The sequence below is a fragment of the Bidens hawaiensis genome, unplaced genomic scaffold (genome assembly GCF_021521415.1).
Source record: "Bidens hawaiensis isolate Kalapana, Puna unplaced genomic scaffold, B.hawaiensis_p1.1 tig00035861_1, whole genome shotgun sequence".
Classification (NCBI taxonomy): Eukaryota; Viridiplantae; Streptophyta; class Magnoliopsida; order Asterales; family Asteraceae; genus Bidens; species Bidens hawaiensis.
This window is the reverse complement of record NW_027496231.1, coordinates 172960-192228: the sequence shown is the minus strand read 5'-3', so window position 1 is coordinate 192228 and position 19269 is coordinate 172960. Positions and strand designations below refer to the sequence as shown.

The 19269-nt window shown below is 35.7% G+C and overlaps 1 protein-coding gene across 1 annotated transcript; it reads left to right on the top strand.

The window, feature by feature from the left end:
* Positions 1–11164: 11164 nt before the first annotated feature.
* Positions 11165–18908, top strand: LOC143587755 (uncharacterized). Its single transcript, XM_077068951.1, has 6 exons — positions 11165–11378; positions 15877–16017; positions 16094–16131; positions 16852–16929; positions 17012–17103; positions 18752–18908. Exons 1-6 carry the CDS (start codon positions 11165–11167, stop codon positions 18816–18818), a joined length of 630 nt encoding a protein of 209 aa, XP_076925066.1. The 3' UTR covers positions 18819–18908.
* The last annotated feature ends 361 nt before the right edge of the window (positions 18909–19269 follow it).

Below are 19269 nucleotides of genomic sequence, written 5' to 3'. Positions count from 1 at the left end.
ATTATTCGAACTTTTATCCTAATTGAATAATTATTTTAACTATGTAGACATCATACCTTGTAGAAGGAACTACTTAGTCATGGCCTATTAAAACTCAACATATCAATTTATGACTGTATCCAAACACCCCCATACCTCCTAAAATAAATACAATCTTTTGTAACACCTTACAATCCTTTTTTCCAAACATTCATTAGTCTTTAAACACTACAAGAATCAAGGATGTCATACAACTCATGGTTGAGATGGAAAAGGAGCCCGAACTCAACGGGTAAACTTGAAACCTGAACCATTTTAGTTGGGCAATGAGATGGGTATTTAGGTATGACACGGGTAAAAGAATAATTTTAAAGCACGGTTGAAATCAAATTTGAACTTGAGACCATGCGATCTCTAGCCTATGGTAAAAAAAACTATTTTTTAACGGTAAAGAATCTCACGTGTAAACCTACCCTTTTGGGTCTATGCCCAAGGTTGACTCCCCAACCGCCGTGAGATCGGACCCCGCTGATGCCCGGGAACCGGATGTAATCCGTAAACCCTCGGCCCCTATCGAGTTCGAAATCAGGATTAAAGCCCTGATTCGTCCCTTCACCTATATATCCTTCAAACTCACCTAAGTGAGAATCGAACCTGCATCTACGCTAAGAGAAGAAAGACCTCTTACCACTAGCCCAACTTCTTATGGTGAAAAAAAAACTACAAATTATACGCGTCTTCTAAATGCTTTAATTTTTTGAATATTGACAATTACAACTTTATTTTACAGTACCTTGCTTACCTTTTTTTTAATGTTGCAAATTACATAAATTCATTCTTAGCATTTTTCAAATGCTTTTTGTCTTGTACATGTTTTTTTTTCTTGCAAAAATAATGCTATCTTTTATCTATATTATATATAAATGAAACCCCTAAAATCCTACATGTCGCGATGTGGTCGCTCCTCCCTTTTATGAAAGCCACCAGATTGCTTGATTTTTAAGTGAAGGCCTCTCATTGATTTAACCCAAATACAAGGGTATGGGTTTTACTAAAACCAGATAGCTCTTAAACGGGTTATAACATCTCATTAAATTAAAATTAATCTTACCAATTATTTGATATGAAAATCCTATAAAATAGGGATATACTAAAATTTAATATCCAATTTAAAAAGAAAAAGATATTATTTATAATTAATAAACAATTTTATAGTAAAAAACATAAGCGGGTCATGGGTCACCAAATCCAGACAGCTTTTAAACGGGTTATAACATATCATTTATTTATGAAACCCTTTCATCATCAAACCCTAAGTATATTATTAACTTTCTTACAATAAAGAAAATTAAAATCCAAAAAATAAATACTAAAAAACGAAAAATGTAAAACAACCATTCTCTCAAGCCATCAGATTGCTTTATTTGTAAATGAAGACTTCTCACGCATTTGACCCGAATTCACGGGTAAAGGTCTCACCAAACTTAGATAGCTCTTAAACGGGTTATAACATCTCATTATATTGAAAATTAATCTCATCAAATATTTATTATAAAAATCCTATAAAATAGGGATATACTAAAAATTAGTATCCTATTTTATTTAAAAAATATATTATTTATAATTAAGAAACAATATTATAATAAAGAAAATAAACCGGTAATGGGTATTACCAAACCTAGATAACTTTTAAACCGGATTATAACATATCATTTATTTGTGAAACCATTTTGTCATCAAACCTCAAGTATATTAATTATTAACTTTCTTACAATAAATAAAATTAAAATCCAAATATACATATATAAATATTAAAAACGAATAATGTAAAACAACCCCCGTAATACGGGGGATAAATCTAGTAATCAATAAACGAAAAAGAAAATGAATACGCTTCCTTGATTCCACCATCAGTCTAAAAAGATTGTCAATACCATGTCACGTTGATACGTGATAGTAGTTGTTTCCCATTAAAGCTCACACAATCTCAATAACTTTGATGAACCAAACCTAGAAAACTAGTCAAATAGGTTCAATATGTTATAATACTACCACTAAATTATAACAAGATGAATATAGAAAATAATTAGAAAGAGAGTAAGAAATTTTATTGCAGGGATTGATTTTACTCTTTTACACACATGCATATTTATAATACTATACAAGGAGACAAGTACGTATAGTTGGTTTGAAATATGTGTGCATCCACATGTCTTTTTCTTGTAAGACTATCCAAAGTAATTCATTGAATCGTAACACTCCCCCTTGGATGACACTTTTCAAACTTCGGGGTTTTGAAGTACTGCCTCATTAAAAACCTTGCCAAATAAAACCCAATGGGAAAAAACTTTAGCTAAGGGAAAAAGAGTGCATTATATAGCTCCTCCTCAAGTTGTAGATCGTTACATTGTTCGTACATGTTGCATGCCAATATCATGAACACGTTTCCTGAAAGTCGCTGTAGGGAGTGCCTTTGTAAAAAGATCACCTGAATTGTCGCTAGATTGGACATATCTTATTCAACATGTTTATCTTTGATAAGGTATTAAGTATATGAGAAGAATCTTGGAGGTATATGTTTTGTTCTTTCAGTTTTGATATACCCTTCTTTCATTTGTGAGACACAGCCTGAATTGTCTTCGTAGATTGGTGTTGGACTTGCTTCTTTCTCTAGTCCACAAGAAGTTACTATGAGTTGTGTCATATATCTTAACCAAAAACACTCTCTGGAAGCTTCATGTAGTGCAATGACTTCAGCATGATTTGAGGACATAGCAACGAGTGTTTGTTTCTGAGAGCGTCATGAAATTGCAGTTCCTCTATTTTTAAACATGTATCTAGTTTGAGATTTTTCCTTGTGGGGATCTGATAAATAACCTGCATCTGCATAACCAACTAACCCTTCTTTTGAGTCATTAGAATAAAATAAACCTAAATCAACAGTTCCTTTAGATACCGAAAAATATGTTTAATGCCATTCCAATGTCTTTTGGTAGGGGATGAGCTGAATCTTGCCAACAAATTTACTGCAAAAGAAATGTCAGGTCTCGTACTGTTAGTAAGGTACATAAGCGCTCCAATTGCACTGAGGTATGGTACTTCTAGACCAAGAACCTCCTCATTTTCTTTACAAGGACGGAATGGATCATTGTTGACATTGAGTGATCTAACAACCATTGGGGTACTTAAAGGATTTTCCTTGTCCATATTGAAACATTTTAAGAGCTTTTTAGTATAATTCGACTGGTGGACAAGTATTCTATTATTCGTATGCTCAATTTGCAAACCAAGACAATATTTGGTTTTTCCTAGGTCTTTAATTTGAAATTCTTTCTTTAAATGAATGATCGTTTCATGGATTTTGTTATGCGTCCCAATTATATTTAGATCATCAACATATACACGGCTATGATCACAAATCCTGATGTTGTCTTCTTAATAAAAACACATGGACAAATAAGATTATTTGTATAGCCTTTGCTTATCAGATAATCACTCAGAAGATTGTACCACATTTTTCCAGATTGTTTCAACCCATATAAAGATCTTTGTAATTTGATTGAACACATTTCTTTGGGCTTTAAGCTTAATGCTTTAGGCATTTCAAATCCTTCTGGAATTTTGATATAGATGCACTATCAAGTGATCCACAACATCCATAAGACGTATTTCTAATTTTTTTAGAAACTGCCAAGCTGATTAAATATCTAAACGTAATAGCATCCATAACAGGGGAATACGTTTCTTCATAGTCAATTCCTGGCATTTGAGAAAAACCTTGAGCTACAAGTCTAGCTTTATATCTTGTAACATCATTTTTCTCATTACGTTTTCTCACAAAAACCCATTTATATCCTACAGGCTTTATTGACTTTGGTTTTATGACAATAGGTCCAAAAACCTTTCGATTGTTTAGTGAACTTAATTCAGCTTGTACGGCATCTTTCCATTTGTTCCAATCTTGTCAATTTTGACAATCATCTACAGATTTTGGTTCAGGATCATCATTTTCTTCCATGATATAACTTGCCACGGAATACGAAAATATATCATCAATATTTTCCATCTCATCTCGATCCCACATTACATGTGTTTGGCCATAGTTGATTGACAACTCTTTGTTGGAATCATTTATTTCTTCCTGAGGGAAGGTTATATCATTTACCTCTTCCTGAGGGAAGGTTTTGCCATTTTCTCTTTCTTTATGGTCAGTATCCTTATCCTTTCCAGAATCTTTTCTTTTTCGAGGATTTTTATCATTGGACCGATTGGCCTCCCTCGTTTTAAACGTTTTTGGGATTCATGAGATGCATTATCATGGTTTTGCTTACTTGGAATCTCAACTCGGGCTGGAGCATTAGCAGCTGGTATATGAGATTTAGTGAGCCTGTTTGTATCAGTAAATGCATTAGGTAACTGATTTGCAATTTCTTGTAGATGTATTATATTTTGAACCTCTGTCTCACTTTGTTTTAACCTTGGGTCTAGGTGTAACAATGATGGCACACACCATGATATATCACTTTCTTGTGTTTTCATTTCTCTCCCTAATGCCGGGAATATTGTCTCGTTAAAATGGCAATCAGCAAAACGTGCTGTAAATACATCACCCGTTAAAGGTTCAAGATATCTTATGATGGAAGATGTTTCATATCCAACATATATTCCCAACCTTCTTTGAGGACCCATTTTTGTACGTTGTGGTGGTGCAATAGGAACATACACAGCACACCCAAAAATTCTAAAGTGGGAAATGTTTGGCTCATTGCTGGAAACAAGTTGTATGGGAGAGTATTTATGATTTGCACTTGGCCTCACACGGATTAATGTTCCAGCATGTAGAATTGCGTGACCCCAAATAGAAACAGGGAGTTTTGTCCTCATTATTAATGGTCTAGCTATCATTTGTAGGCGTTTGATCAACGACTCAGTTAAACCATTTTGCGTGTGTACGTGAGCAACATGGTGTTCAACAACAATCCCCACAGACATGCATTAATCATCGAAGGCATGCCATGTAAATTCTCCCTCATTATCGAGCCTTACTCTTTTAATGGTATAATCGGGAAAATGTGCACGTAATTTGATAATTTGAGCAAGAAATTTTGCAAAAGCAACATTACGAGTCGATAATAAAGAGACATAAGACCATCTGCTAGATGCGTCTATTAAGACCATGAAGTATTTAAATGGTCCACATGGTGGATGAATTGGTCCACATATGTCACCTTGAATTCTTTCAAGAAACATTGGTGACTCTTTATCAATTTTTAATGGCGAAGGCCTTGTAATTAATTTCTCAAGAGAACAAGATGTACATTGAGGCATTTTATCTATTTTGTGGATCTTTTGATCTTTCAATGGATGCCCATGTGTATTTTCAATGATCCTTTTCATCATTGTGGATCATGGATGGCCTAATCTATCATGCCATAAGTTTACGATACCAGAATCACAACAGTTTTCTTTAACTGTCATATGTGCTTGAGGCACATTTATATATGTATAATGCAAACCAGAATGAACATTGATAGCCTTTCCAATATATGGCTTCTCTTTACAATATGTAAATATTTTTCATTATCAACAGTCCTCGACTGGGTATCAAATCCATTATGATATATATTCTTGAAACTCAACAAATTTCTGGTTGATTTTGGAGAAAATAGAGCATTTTCTACCAAAAGCTTTGTACCATTCGGTAATTCCAAATTAGCTTTTCCCACTCCTTCTATTATGTTAATATTTCCTTTTGTTGGTTTTAATTCATGAAAATATTTTTGAGATTTTAAGATAGTATGTATAGCACCACTATCCGCAATGCATAAATCAGCATCATTTGATTGATCTTTTGCTCCAACGAAATTCATTTTAATCTTCAAATATAAAGAAAAAACAATAAGTGCATATATTATACATTCCTAAATTTATTACAAGAGACTTTTGTTTTTGCATGAAAGGAAAAGTAATTAAACATAGTTAAGACATAAACATGAAAGGAAAATACATAATTATCATTGTGATTTTACAATATCACTTTCAGGGTTCAAATTCATTGATAAAATCTGAGATATTTAATTCAATATCGGCATCATCAATTTTGTCAATATGATTCACTTCCTTTTCCTTTCCTCTCAGAGATGTTTGATATAATTCACATAGATGTTGTTGGGACCAGGATTCTTGATCCTTGTGGATAAGCTATTCTTGGCTACTGTTTCCAGGAATAAAGATCCTTTGAGGATAAAGGATCCTCAACAGCTGAAGACTTGGTCAAAGCATTGTAGACGTTGGAAGGAGTTACAACTCGTTTATACAAGTCATAACCGCTCCAATATTCTCGCAAGGACAATAAATGCTCTTTATGGCTAGTTATTATTAAATTATTCTTCTTGTAACTATATATATGAGTTGATTATATCACATAACACACACAACACATAGCATACTTAGAATCATACTAGCAAACACTTTGTACTCACGATCAGCTATAATCTCACATTTTGTAATCTTTTCAAGTTCAATAAAATCGGTAGTGATAGTTTTCACTACCTGAGGTTTTTATGCCGGCGGGATACTAGTTACCAAGGGCTTTTCCTCGTATAAATCTCGGTGTTCATCTTTTGATATAGTCAATTTGATCATATTTGTCATACAAGCATCAATTCTCACATACGAATTTGGTTACTTGATCCTTAGACCGATTTTTGACTATAACAATTTGGCGCCCACCGTGGGGCATTGATGCTTTAATCCCAAAAAATTCTTACCTTTATTTAATTCCTACACTCAAAGTTATCACTCAATGGCCTCTCAAGGAAAAATTGTTTCTACAACCGCTGCATCAAGTGTTACGGCTCAAGTATCTTTGCCACCACTACCTGTCTCTACGAAGCCACAAAAGCCCATAACTGTCGCTCAGAAGAAGGAGACTGCCGTTTTCTCCCGAACAAAATCCACTACTGTCTCCCAAACGACCAACCAGAGGATCCTTCATGAGATTGAGGAAATCAAGAGAACTAGGAAGACTACTGAAGATGCAAGTCCCATCATCTCGAAAATACTTGACTTCAGCACTCTAGATTTTCCTGGTCAAAGGTGCCCAGCATCCTCTTATCCTCAACAGGGATCCTCGGATTTCTTCCAGAAAGGATTCTCTACCCAGTATTCGCAAGGATCATCTATCCTTCAACAAGGATCCTCAAGTTAGCACTTAAGATCCTCCGGTCACCATTTGCAAGGATCCTCCGCCTTCCAATCTAGACCCTCAGATTTCCGTCAAGGACCTTCTACTCACCAGCCTCAAGGATCCTCTGTCTATCAACCAGGATCCTTGGGCTTCCAGACAAAATCCATCATCCATCAGCATTCAGAATCCTACTATCTTTACAGGAAAGAACCTTTGAAGGAACCACGATCAAGGCCACTTGAGGTCCACGAAGGGGACTTCATACCTATGCAAACCACTGCTCCTGCTAGACCAACTCTTGACGCTGAAACAATGTACCCCGGACACAGCTATGGGGGGAGATCTTTTGATCACACAAGAGGTAACACTTACAATAATTTATCTTTTGGTACTAATCATGGTGGTATGCAGGATACAGGAATTAATCAAAGTATAGCCCGTGAGTTACAAAAGCTCAAGGATATGATATCCAGTGTACCAGGAGTCATCAAACCTATACCTGAGTTATCAGTAGGAAGTCATAACATATCCAGATTCGCTCCACCAATTTGTGATGTTGAGATACCAAAGCGCTTCACCGCCCCTAGTATGAAGTTATATGATGGATCCACTGATCCTGAGGAACATGTAGCATTATACCGGGAGAGGATGGAGATCAACCCAATCCCAGAAAGGTTGAAAGAGGCTTGCTTATGCAAAGGCTTCGGCTCAACACTCACTGGATCTGCTCTCAAATGGCTGCTAAGTCTTCCTCCTTATTCAATTACCTCTTTCTCTCATTTAATCAATTTGTTTAATAGTCAATTTTCATGCAGTAGATCCTTTGAAAAATTAACTAGTGATTTATATAAAGTTGTCCAACTTCATGGGGAACCCCTTAGACTGTTTCTTACTAGGTTTGGAAGAGAGGCATTGGAAATTCCAAATCTGTATGTCCCAATAGCTATTGAAGCATTTAAAATGGGATTACAAAAGGACTCTCCATTTTACCAATATCTTGTTATGACCCCTTGCAGGAACTTAGATGAAGTCCGAAACAGAGCTTTAAGATTCATCAGGTTAGAGGAGGGTCAAAGAATCAAAGATCAACTGAATACTCCGGCAAATAGTGAAACTCAAGACAAGAAACAAGGATCCTACTTCAGGAATAACGGCTCCAAACCATACTCCAAACCAAGTGGCCAGAAGATCAACGCTGTGAAGGATGAAAAGGATGATGAAGATTGCCCTAGGATATCTGATTACTGCTTCTCTATAGATATGGGAGGAGTAATGCTTGCTGTTAGGAGTTTGGGCAACAAAGCAAGATAGCCAAGGAAGAATGAGAAGGTGCCTCATCCCAAAGACAAATTCAAATGTTGCGCTTTTCACGAAGACTTCGGCAACATGACAGAAGACTGTATCGCCTTGAGAGGGGAGATCAGCTACCTCCTCAGCAAAGGCTACCTCAAGGAGCTATTCGGAAGATAGAAGTCAAAGACCCAGGATCCTGAGCCAGTCCCAGAAAAGGCTGCTCCACCTCCTTCGGACGCTCAAGTTACAATGTAATCTTTGGAGGTTTTGACATATGCGGGACTTCGTATTCTGCTACGAAAAAACATGCCAAATAAAGCAAATTGGAGAATGGTGAAAGGCCGATCAGGACTTCTACAACGGTCGAGCAAAAAGTCATCTCTTTTGATGAGGATGATCGGATCACCGTCCAGGATCCTCATCACGATGGTTTAGTCATTACTCTGTTTATTTCTAACCATTATGTTCGTAGGATCCTCATTGATGACGGGAGTTTAGTCAACATTATACATTTAGAAGTGCTCCGGAAAATGAATATTCCAGAATCGGAAATCGTCCCGAGATCCTTAGTTCTTGTAGGATTCAGTGGAGAAACGAAGAATACATTGGGGGACATCAAACTCCCCATATATATAAGGGAGTAAATTCTATTCAAAAATTTTGTGTTATCGATACTTTGTCATGTTGCAAAGTTATTCTTGGCAGGCCTTGGATACACGAAATGAAGGCAGTTCCCTCTACTTACCACCAATGTGTGAAGCTACCTACCCCATGGGGAATAGCGAAGATAGAAAGTGACCAGCAAGACGCTAAGGATTGCTATTCCTCCTCCATGAAGCCTACAAAAAAGCTAAGGGAAGCATAGCAATTACAGAAAGCAAGAAGAAACGTCACGAAGACTAGGAAACAAGATTCTAAGGAAGTGGTCTTGCACCCAGAGGATCCTGACAGCAAAGTACTAATCGGAGTTGAGATACAAGAATCCATCGAGAAGGATCTAGTATCCTTCTTACAACGAAGAAAATCAACCTTTGCATGGAAACACAAAGATATGACAGGTATTTCTAAGGATGTTATAACCCATAAACTTTGATCATTCTTTCAGACCTATTCATCAAAAAAGAAGGAAATTTGCTCCGGAAAAAAATGCGATCATCCAAGAAGAGGTACAGAAACTACTAAAGGCAGGTATGATTAGGGAAGTAAGGTATCCAAAATGGTTAGCCAATGTGGTTGTAGTTCAAAAGAAAAACATAAAGTGGAGGGTATGTGTCGATTTTACTGATTTAAATAAGGCATGTCCCAAGGATCCTTTCCCTCTTCCCCACATTGACTCTATGGTGGATTCTACCGCAGGGCATGAAATGTTGACCTTTATGGATGCTTCATCAGGATTTCAACAAATCCAAATGGAACCATTTGATCAAGAGGACACAACATTTATAATCCCTACGGGCATATATTGTTATATTGCTATGTCGTTTGGTCTTAGAAATGCAGGTGCTACGTATCAGAGTCTAGTTAATATGATGTTCAAGGATCAATTAGGAGACACCATGGAAGTCTATATCGATGACATGGTGGTGAGATCAAAGAAGGCGGAAGATCACCTCAAGGATCTGGTGTGAAGGCAGGAAAATTCCTTGGATATCTGGTAACCAAAAGGGGGATAGAAGCAAGTCCAGAGCAGATTCAGGCTATCTTAAATCTCAAGTCCCCAACGAACATCAAAGAGGTGAAAGGTTAACAGGAAGGGTGGCAGCATTGAATAGGTTCATATCAAAGTCCTCAGAGAAATGTAAAGATTTCTATGATTACCTGAGGAAAAACAAGAAATTCGAGTTGACGGAGAAACACGAGGCTGCCCTCACCGCTTTAAAGGACTACTTATCCTCAGCCCCCGCTCTGATGAAGCCTATAGATGGAGAAACCTTGATCCTCTACCTAGCTGTCTCTCTCACTGCTTTAAGCGCAGTACTAGTAAAGGATCACGAAGGTAACCAGCATCCAATTTACTATGTAAGTAAAAGTTTACTTAATGCAGAATCTAGGTATTCTCACCTAGAAAAACTTATTCTCGCTCTAATTATGGCTTCAACTAAGTTAAGACATTATTTTGAAACTTATACTATCATTGTAAAAACTAATTATCCTATTAAGAATGTCCTTAGAAAACCAGAAATGTCAGGTAGAATGGACATAGTGGGCAAACTCCCTACAGCTCCAGGGGGAAATCTCTTTATGTTAGTTATGACGGATTATTTCTCTAAATGGATTGAAGCTGAGGCATTTCCTCAAGTCAGGGAAAAGGAAGTTATATCCTTTATTAAACGTAATATTATTACTAGATTTGGTATCCCTTCTGAAATTATTTGTGATAATGGTTCCCAATTTATTGGGAAAAGAACTACTAACTTTTGTGACAGCTGGGGAATTAAGATGATCACTTCAACGCCAGTCCATCCACAAACAAATGGCCAAGCAGAATCAAGCAACAAAATCATTATCAACAACTTGAAGAAGAAGCTTGGAATAAAGAAAGGCAAATGGGCTGAGGAACTACCCTACGTGCTTTAGGCAGATAAGACAACTCCAAAGAATGCCACAGGACAAACACCATTCTCATTAGTCTTTAGAGCTGAAGCAGTGATCCCCACCGAAATGATGTATCCAACAGCCAGAACAAGCATCCATGATCCTTAGATGAATGAAGAGAATCTTGTCCAAGACCTAGATACCGTAGAAGAACTTAAAGATCAAGCAAGATTCAGGATGGCAGCCTACCAACAGAAGATAGCCGGTGCATACAACAAAAATATCAGAATCAGAAGGTTTCAAGTTAGGGATTTAGTTCTTCAAAAGGCTTTTCAAAATACAACTAATCCTGCTGATGGAAAGTTAGCACCTAAATGGGAAGGTTCTTATTTAATTGAAGCCAAAGCTGGAAAGGGGGCATATCGTTTGATGAATATGGAAAGTTAGCACCTAAATGGGAAGGTCCTTATTTAATTGAAACCAAAGCTGGAAATGGGGCATATCTTGGAATGCAATTCATCTAAAAAGATATTTCTGCTGATCAAGATCTTGGATTCTAAAAACTTCTTCAATCCATTACTTGGTAAAATTTTACTTTATGTTAGATTTTTGTTTTGTCATGTTGCAGAAATGCCAAGCAATGGGGCCCTCAAGTGGAAAAAACGGGTTGGCCAACTCTCTCCTAAGTTTAATCGGCCTTGTCACCAGGTTTATAAGGTCTTCACCTTATGCCATGAAATTAATGTTTTGACACCCTCGCCTGGAGCGCATGATTATCCGAGTATGATTGGAGGCTGTGGGACCAGTACACTATATGTGGCTGACAATTTCATAGCTAAAAATCATATCTTGGATCATACAAATTAAATGGTAGACGTACCATATGCACAAGTTAAGGTCAATGCTGGGTTAGGCTCGTCACCGCGTTTATTTGGGCCTGTCAGGCTCGTCACCGCGTTTATTTGGGCCAACGCCAAGGATCGGCTCGTCGCCCGTATCTAATTGGGCTTGTCCCCACGTTTTATTGGGCTTGTCCCCACGTATCTAATTGGGCTTGTTTCCACGTTTTATTGGGCTTGTCCCCATGTTTTATTGGGCTTGTCCCCACGTTTCTTTGGGCCTGTCCCCACGTTTTATTGGGCTTGTCCCCGAGATAGTTAGATCAAGATACAACTTTTCTATTTATTTTTTTCTTTTTTGGTTACTTATTTTAACAGGTAAGCAATTCAAGAAGTACTATAAGGATTCAAGATCCTCTATCCTAGCAACACAGAAGACAAAACGGAAACCAAAAGAGTTATATTATCAAGTAGCAAACCAAAAGTTGACCAGGGCTTCTCCAGCAATAGGTGGACCATCCACCCGGGTCAAGCCTTTACAAGATTATCATATGTCTATGCAAAAATTAAAAGCAACGTCCTTGATCTCCACATATCGTCGGAATAATGTTTTTAATCTGGAATGAAGAATGGTTATAAGGCGCCTCAATGCTATAACCTAGGGATAATAATGAGTCAGCAGGAAATGGTCACATCATTTTCTCTCCAACAGTTGCGATTCGAATTCTTGGGATAAACATGACAGCTGTTATCCATTCACATCTATCATGTTTGGGGGCAATTGTTGGGACCAGGATTTTTGATCCTTGTGGATAAGCTATTCTTGGCGACTGTTTCCAGGAATAAAGATCCTTTGAGGATAAATGATCCTCAACAGCTGAAGACTTGGTCAAAGCATTAAAGATTGTAGATGTTGGAAAGAGTTACAACTCGTTTATACAAGTCATAACCGCTCCAATATTCTCACAAGGACAATAAATGCTCTTTATGGCTAGTTATTATTAAATTATTCTTCTTGTAACTATATATATGAGCTGATTATATCACATAACACACACAACACATAGCATACTTAGAATCATACTAGCAAACACTTTGTACTCACGATCAGCTATAATCTCACATTTTGTAATCTTTTCAAGTTCAATATAATCGGTAGTGATAGTTTTCACTACCCGAGGTTTTTATGCCGGCAGGATACTAGTTACCAAGGGCTTTTCCTCGTATAAATCTTGGTGTTCATCTTTTGATATAGTCACTTTGATCATATTTGTCATACAAGCATCAATCCTCACATACGAATTTGGTTACTTGATCCTTAGACCGATTTTTGACCAAAACAGATGTGAAGGTGTTCGACAAGTCTTTGCCCAATGATTAGTACTTCTACATCTGAACATGAGCCTCCATCATTCTGGGACGTACCAGCATCATTTTTAAACTTGTTTTGCTGGTTAGCGTGGTAATTATTAGCTTTTTGGCTACGACCACGACCGCGGCCGTGTCCACGTCCACGATTATTATTCCATTTAAATGAGTGGTTGCGACCACTAAAATGGGTTTTATTGAAATAGTTTCGGCCACGCCCACGGCCTTGTTCCCATTTACCTTATGATCATTATTATAAGCAATATTTGCTTTTGGTATGGCTAATGATCCTGTGGGACGAGCTTGATAGTTTTTCATTAATAGCTCATTGTTTTCTCTGCTATGATGAGATTTGTATTCAGATCAGAGTATGTTTGAAAATTTTGCAACCGCAATTGTTGTTGCAAAATTATGTTTGATGCATGAAAAATAGAGTAAGTTTTTTCTAACTTATCTTCTCGGACATAATTTGTCCACAATATTCAAGCCTTGAACATTTATTTAATAGCGCAGATGTGTAATCATTCACTTTTTTAAAATCTTGGAACCTTAGATTGTTCCATTCGGCTCTAGCAGTAGGGAGTAATGAATCCCTTTGATGATCAAATCTGCTTTTTAATTCTTTCCATAAAACACTTGGATTATCATGATTAAAATACTGCAATTGAAGTATTTCATCGATGTGTTTATGAATAAAGACATCGGATTTTGCTCTATTGTGGTCATCCAATATGTTGTTTTCATTAATTGCTTCTAACACACCCATTGATTTGAGGTGTCTTTTGATATTTGCTGTCCATGGCATATAGTTATCTCTAGAACTTTTGAGAGCCAAAAATTCAAGCTTTGCAATATTCGTCATTTTATTACTAAACACAAATTAAATAAATATTAGGATTACTTACTTATTAAAATTGAAAGAAAATATAAAGGTAGAGCAATAAGTAGATAAAGGAAAAAGAAAAAAATCAAACTCCTTAGGTGGGAGATTACAAATTCAGAATAATAAGATTATCATCATTATGGTGGCTAAGGTGAAGCATCTTTCAAAAATATTATCTTGGGTATTCCTGAGAAGAATAGTTTTGTATTTGTGAAAAGATTGAGATTGATAATTGGTTATTTGCAGTGAAAAATTTATAACCGTTTTATAACGGCTATATGACCTTTTCATCAGCGGTTATATATATATATATATATATATATATATATATATATATATATAAATTATTTTGTAAGTAATAGAATAAATGAGATATAAATGATAATCTATTAAATAAGATGTAAAATTAGTATGCAGAATAATAATAAATAATAATAATAATAATAATAATAATAATGAACTTGATTATGATACATAAATAATTAGTAGTACATGAATAAAATTCAGTGTGCATAATAAAAGTTATAAAGATAGTAACTAAATGTTTGAGAGCTATTAATTCCATAATTAGTAAAAGTTTATAATAAAATGTCTTTTATATCTGTTTTGGTTTCATTATAGTTACCTTTTTAACCATTATTAATGATATGTTTACCTTGTTTATGATTGACGTCTTCTTACTTGGTTGATCTTCTTGATTAAGCCACAAGCGATTCGTGCTGATAACGTGTTACAATACTACCACTAAATTATAGCAAGATGAATATAGAAAATAATTAGAAAGAGAGTAAGAAATTTTATTGCAGGGATTGATTTTACTCCTTTACACACATACATATTTATAATACTATATAAGGAGACAAGTACGTATAGTTGGTTTGAAATATGTGTGCATCCACATGTCTTTTACTTGTAAGACTATCCAAAATAATTCATTAAATCATAACACAATCATGTCAAGCCTTTATTTTTGGAGTCTAATATAATAAATGCGTTTTGGTTCATGTTTATGCTAAATAACTTTAAGTAAACATTCATTTTTCCTTAAGTATGAAATATAAGTTTTCTCTAAAAGTTTTAATGATAAATAAATACTCACAAGTTGACTAGTAAGATCTTTCGTTGTGGGGTGTTACGGAGAGTGGCAAAATGACACAACAAGGCTTTAAAGTCTAACACCGTGCCGGGGTTTTAAAGCGGGGACGGTAAAGAAGGGGGCTGCAATGTGTTGCTGGGCATGAAAAGGGATAGGGGTGGTGGGGCCAGCTCATGTTTTCAAGAGTTAGAGAATTGGATTTATATTAAGTGATAACGAGGCTTTAAGGAAATTGAGTTCTTTAAAGCTCTCACTACCAGTGTGACAGCAACGTGGCGTCTTCATCAGGGCTTTAAACCTCTCGACAACAAGTAGTCTAGCAATAACTTTAGCCAAATTTTACTTACTAAATTAATTTATCTCCTCCCTCATCATCTACCGTCGTCTATTAAGGTTAAAATAAATATAATCCAAACCCTACAATATAATAATAATAATAATAATTATTATTATTCAATTAGGGAAGAGCATGCTTGGAATTGAGTTTGAAAAATGTATATTGGCTAATTGATAAAACGCCAATAACTTAAAATATAATATGTTTAACAATCACTGAAATCTATTTTAGTTTAGCTTTTTAAAAAAAGTTAAAAAAACCTATTTTCAAAATCCCAAATCCGACTTTTCAAAATTGAATAAGGATCCAGAGCTTATTTTTCAAACTGAATCCCCTGGAAATTAGAAACTTTTGAAGGGAGATTGATCCTCTCTATCTCGTTAGCATTAGTTAGGGCTGAAATTGAAATTGGCGGAGCTATGGAGGAGGTAATGCTGCTAGTGCTCACTTTGATCATTGGATTCTTGTTCATTTTAGTCCCTCGATTCATCAAATCAGGTCAACCAACCTCTTCTTTCTTGTTTAATCTTGTCTGATTTGCTGCAATGTTAAAGAGTCCTTTGTAATGCTGCAGATCAAACCAAGAAGCTTCATTCAGATGCTAACACTAAGGTACTCATTCACTTTCATAACGTTTCTTTTTCTTTTATCTAATTCAACATTCATAATGCTTGTATCTCCAAACACAAGACTTTATTTATTGCACAAGAATATTGCTTGCTTGTTTTTATTTATTTAAGCCCCACCGTACTATCTCTTAAACCAACCAAACCAACTTCATACTTCCTCATAGAATATATATAGATGATGCTCTAATTCTCTAAAAACTAGTTCAAAATCATCAATGTTATACAAGAATCTGAAACCACTATATTTTATTTTATTTTTTTACTATGGGAAAGGGCCCAGCTACACAATGACTTGTTGTCATACGACCCACCCGTATAGCCATACGACTTGTAATTTTCAGCGTTTTGATAGACTAAATCATACAGCCGGAATGACAATTTGACTCACAAAGAAATGACTGACTGACTGACAAAAGTCATACGGGCCGTATAATCTTATTCTCCCTATCGTATGATATCACACCACTCGTATGATAGGGCGAAAAAGGTCATCTGGCTTGTATGATGTCACATCCAAGCTGGTAATGGTGTACCAATAGCATAATGAAAACTACTGTCTTCTAAATCTGCAATCTAATTAGTATGTCAGCCTGCTGTCAAAATGATGACACGTTATATCAGAATGCAGCTTAAGGTTTTATATTGTTCATGATTTAGCAAAATGCAAATGAACATTATAGTGTCATGTATATTTTAAATGCAGGTTTTAAAAGCATACAACAAGGCTCAAGTTTCCTTGCATAACAAGAGGACAGATTGCTGGATTATCATTAAAGACAAGGTTCTGTTAGGTTATAGTTATATAACCTATTGTTTTGTTCAATCAATTTCAATATGTATAAATGGTTGACTATGAATTGTAGGTATATGATGTCACACCTTATGTAGAAGAACACCCTGGTGGTGATGCAATTCTTGCTCATGCTGGAGACGACTCAACTCAAGGATTTTTTGGGTGAGCCGTCTTTGCACTCGTGCATTTAACAAGAAAATCTGTTTAAAGTAATATGCATGTCAAAATCTGCCTATTATTATTGTCGCAAGCAGCCTATGCTTTACTTTTGTCAGACTGTCTGTTTTGTTGTTATTTTGCACAAACTCTTTTATTATATAACAATCACACATGCTTCATCTAGATCCATTAGTTCGCTTTTGTTTCATGAAATGGGGTTGAATCACAGCAAAAGCCCACATGTAAAGGTTAGCCAATCAAAAAACTTTGTCCCGTCTATCGTTTTGATATCAAAACAGCAAATCATGTCAAACCCGAGTCAGAAAATATACATGCTATGAGAATCTAGATACTGTTGCTTATATAGTTATATCAAATCATTCGCAAATGACATAACTTGAAGGTTGACTGTTAAACTAGGCCACATATAACTTTGCAAGTCCAGGGTTGAGTTACAACAATTTGCATTTTGAATTTTGTCTGATATAATCATTTGAATGTAATAACAATTGTGCGTGAAATATTCCACCTTAGATTCAAGTGCCCATGTCTAACATCTTGTAAAAACTTTTAACTGATTGTGCACGTTGAATCTTAAGCTGATTCCTGTAATTCTTGATGAAGTCATCTGCTTTTTACATTTTTTATAGATGGTTGGGCATCAGTTTTAGTCACCTACTTATAAATGAGTCAGTTTGTGTTGTCTTATATCTAGCGGGTCAAGCGGTTAATTTGAAAGCAATTAGTTAAAATAGCAAACAGGTCAGGTTGAAAGTCACCCATAGTTTTTTCTTTGTCCACTTTTAGTATTGTTAAGTTACTTCTGAGTTGTGCTTCAGTCTTCAATATCTTCTTCTGAGTTTTATGGTTTGCTCATCTTTTTGATTGGTTAGTCCTTGTATGATTTCAACTTTTGTCCTAATTGAGTAATTATTTTAACTATGTAGACATCGTACCTTGTAGAAGGAACTACTTAACCATGGCCTATTAAACCTCAGCATATCAATTTAACCCTGTATCCACCCCCTCCTCCCCCCCACCCACCCACACACACACACACAAATACCACCTAAAATATATACGATCCTTGTTTCCAAGCACTCATTAGTCTTTAAACACTACAAGAATGAAGATATCTTACAATTCACAGTGGGGTTGTAAAAGGAGCCCGAACTTGACGGGTAAACTCAAAACCCAAAACATTTTAGATGGGCAATGAGATGGGTATTCAGGTATGAGACCGGGTACAGAGTAGTTTTAAAATCTTTTAGTAGGTATGGTGTTAGGTGATACCCGACCCAATTACCAAACATACATACCCGTAAGATATTTTCATTTTATTTTTCTTTTCCTTTCTTCTTGGGTAATAATAGTAAGACTAGCAAACTGGGTGGTTTGGGTGGCTTCTGGTGACGGGTCAGAACGGGTTTGCGTTGAAACATGTCTGAACAAAATGAGTTGGGTCAAAACGGGCCGTTTAAAAAGGTTTTTGTCTCAACACTCAAGAAGTAAGGTATATTTAGGTACAACATTTGTGTATAAGGTATATTTATAACTTTTGAGTTGTGACTGTGTATTATCTATAGTTGCGTTGTGTACTTTGTTAATCGCTATTTGACTTTTTAGCTAATTACGACATTTATGTGTGAAGGCCACAGCATGCAACTCGAGTATTTGATATGATTGACGATTTCTATATTGGAGAGCTAGAGAAATGATGTGTTCATTATGCCGGATTTGTTATTTTGTTTTCATGATTATGGCATACATTTTTTAATAATTGTTCCTGATTCGAAGTTTGATTATTAATTAGATTCTGTTGTTTATTAATGCCATCACAATTTGTCATTTTTTCTGGGTACAAACAAGTTTATCTCCATACAAATATTCTTGATTTTACATAAATTAATAAAAAAAAGTGGACATTATCAACAGTTTTAAACAAATTGATGATAATTAAGAATCAATTTATGCTCCAATCTGTATGGCTTTTCCCTTTTCCTTATAAAAAAGTAAATGATACAGCTGGTCCTTGTAGTTTGGGTTGAATTAGGGATTTCGTTCCTAAACTGTGAAAGTTGCGATTTCAATCCCCAACTGCCTATTTTGCTTTCACAAATGGTCCCTGACTGAGTAAGGGAACATTACAATTGGCTTTGGGCTATGGTT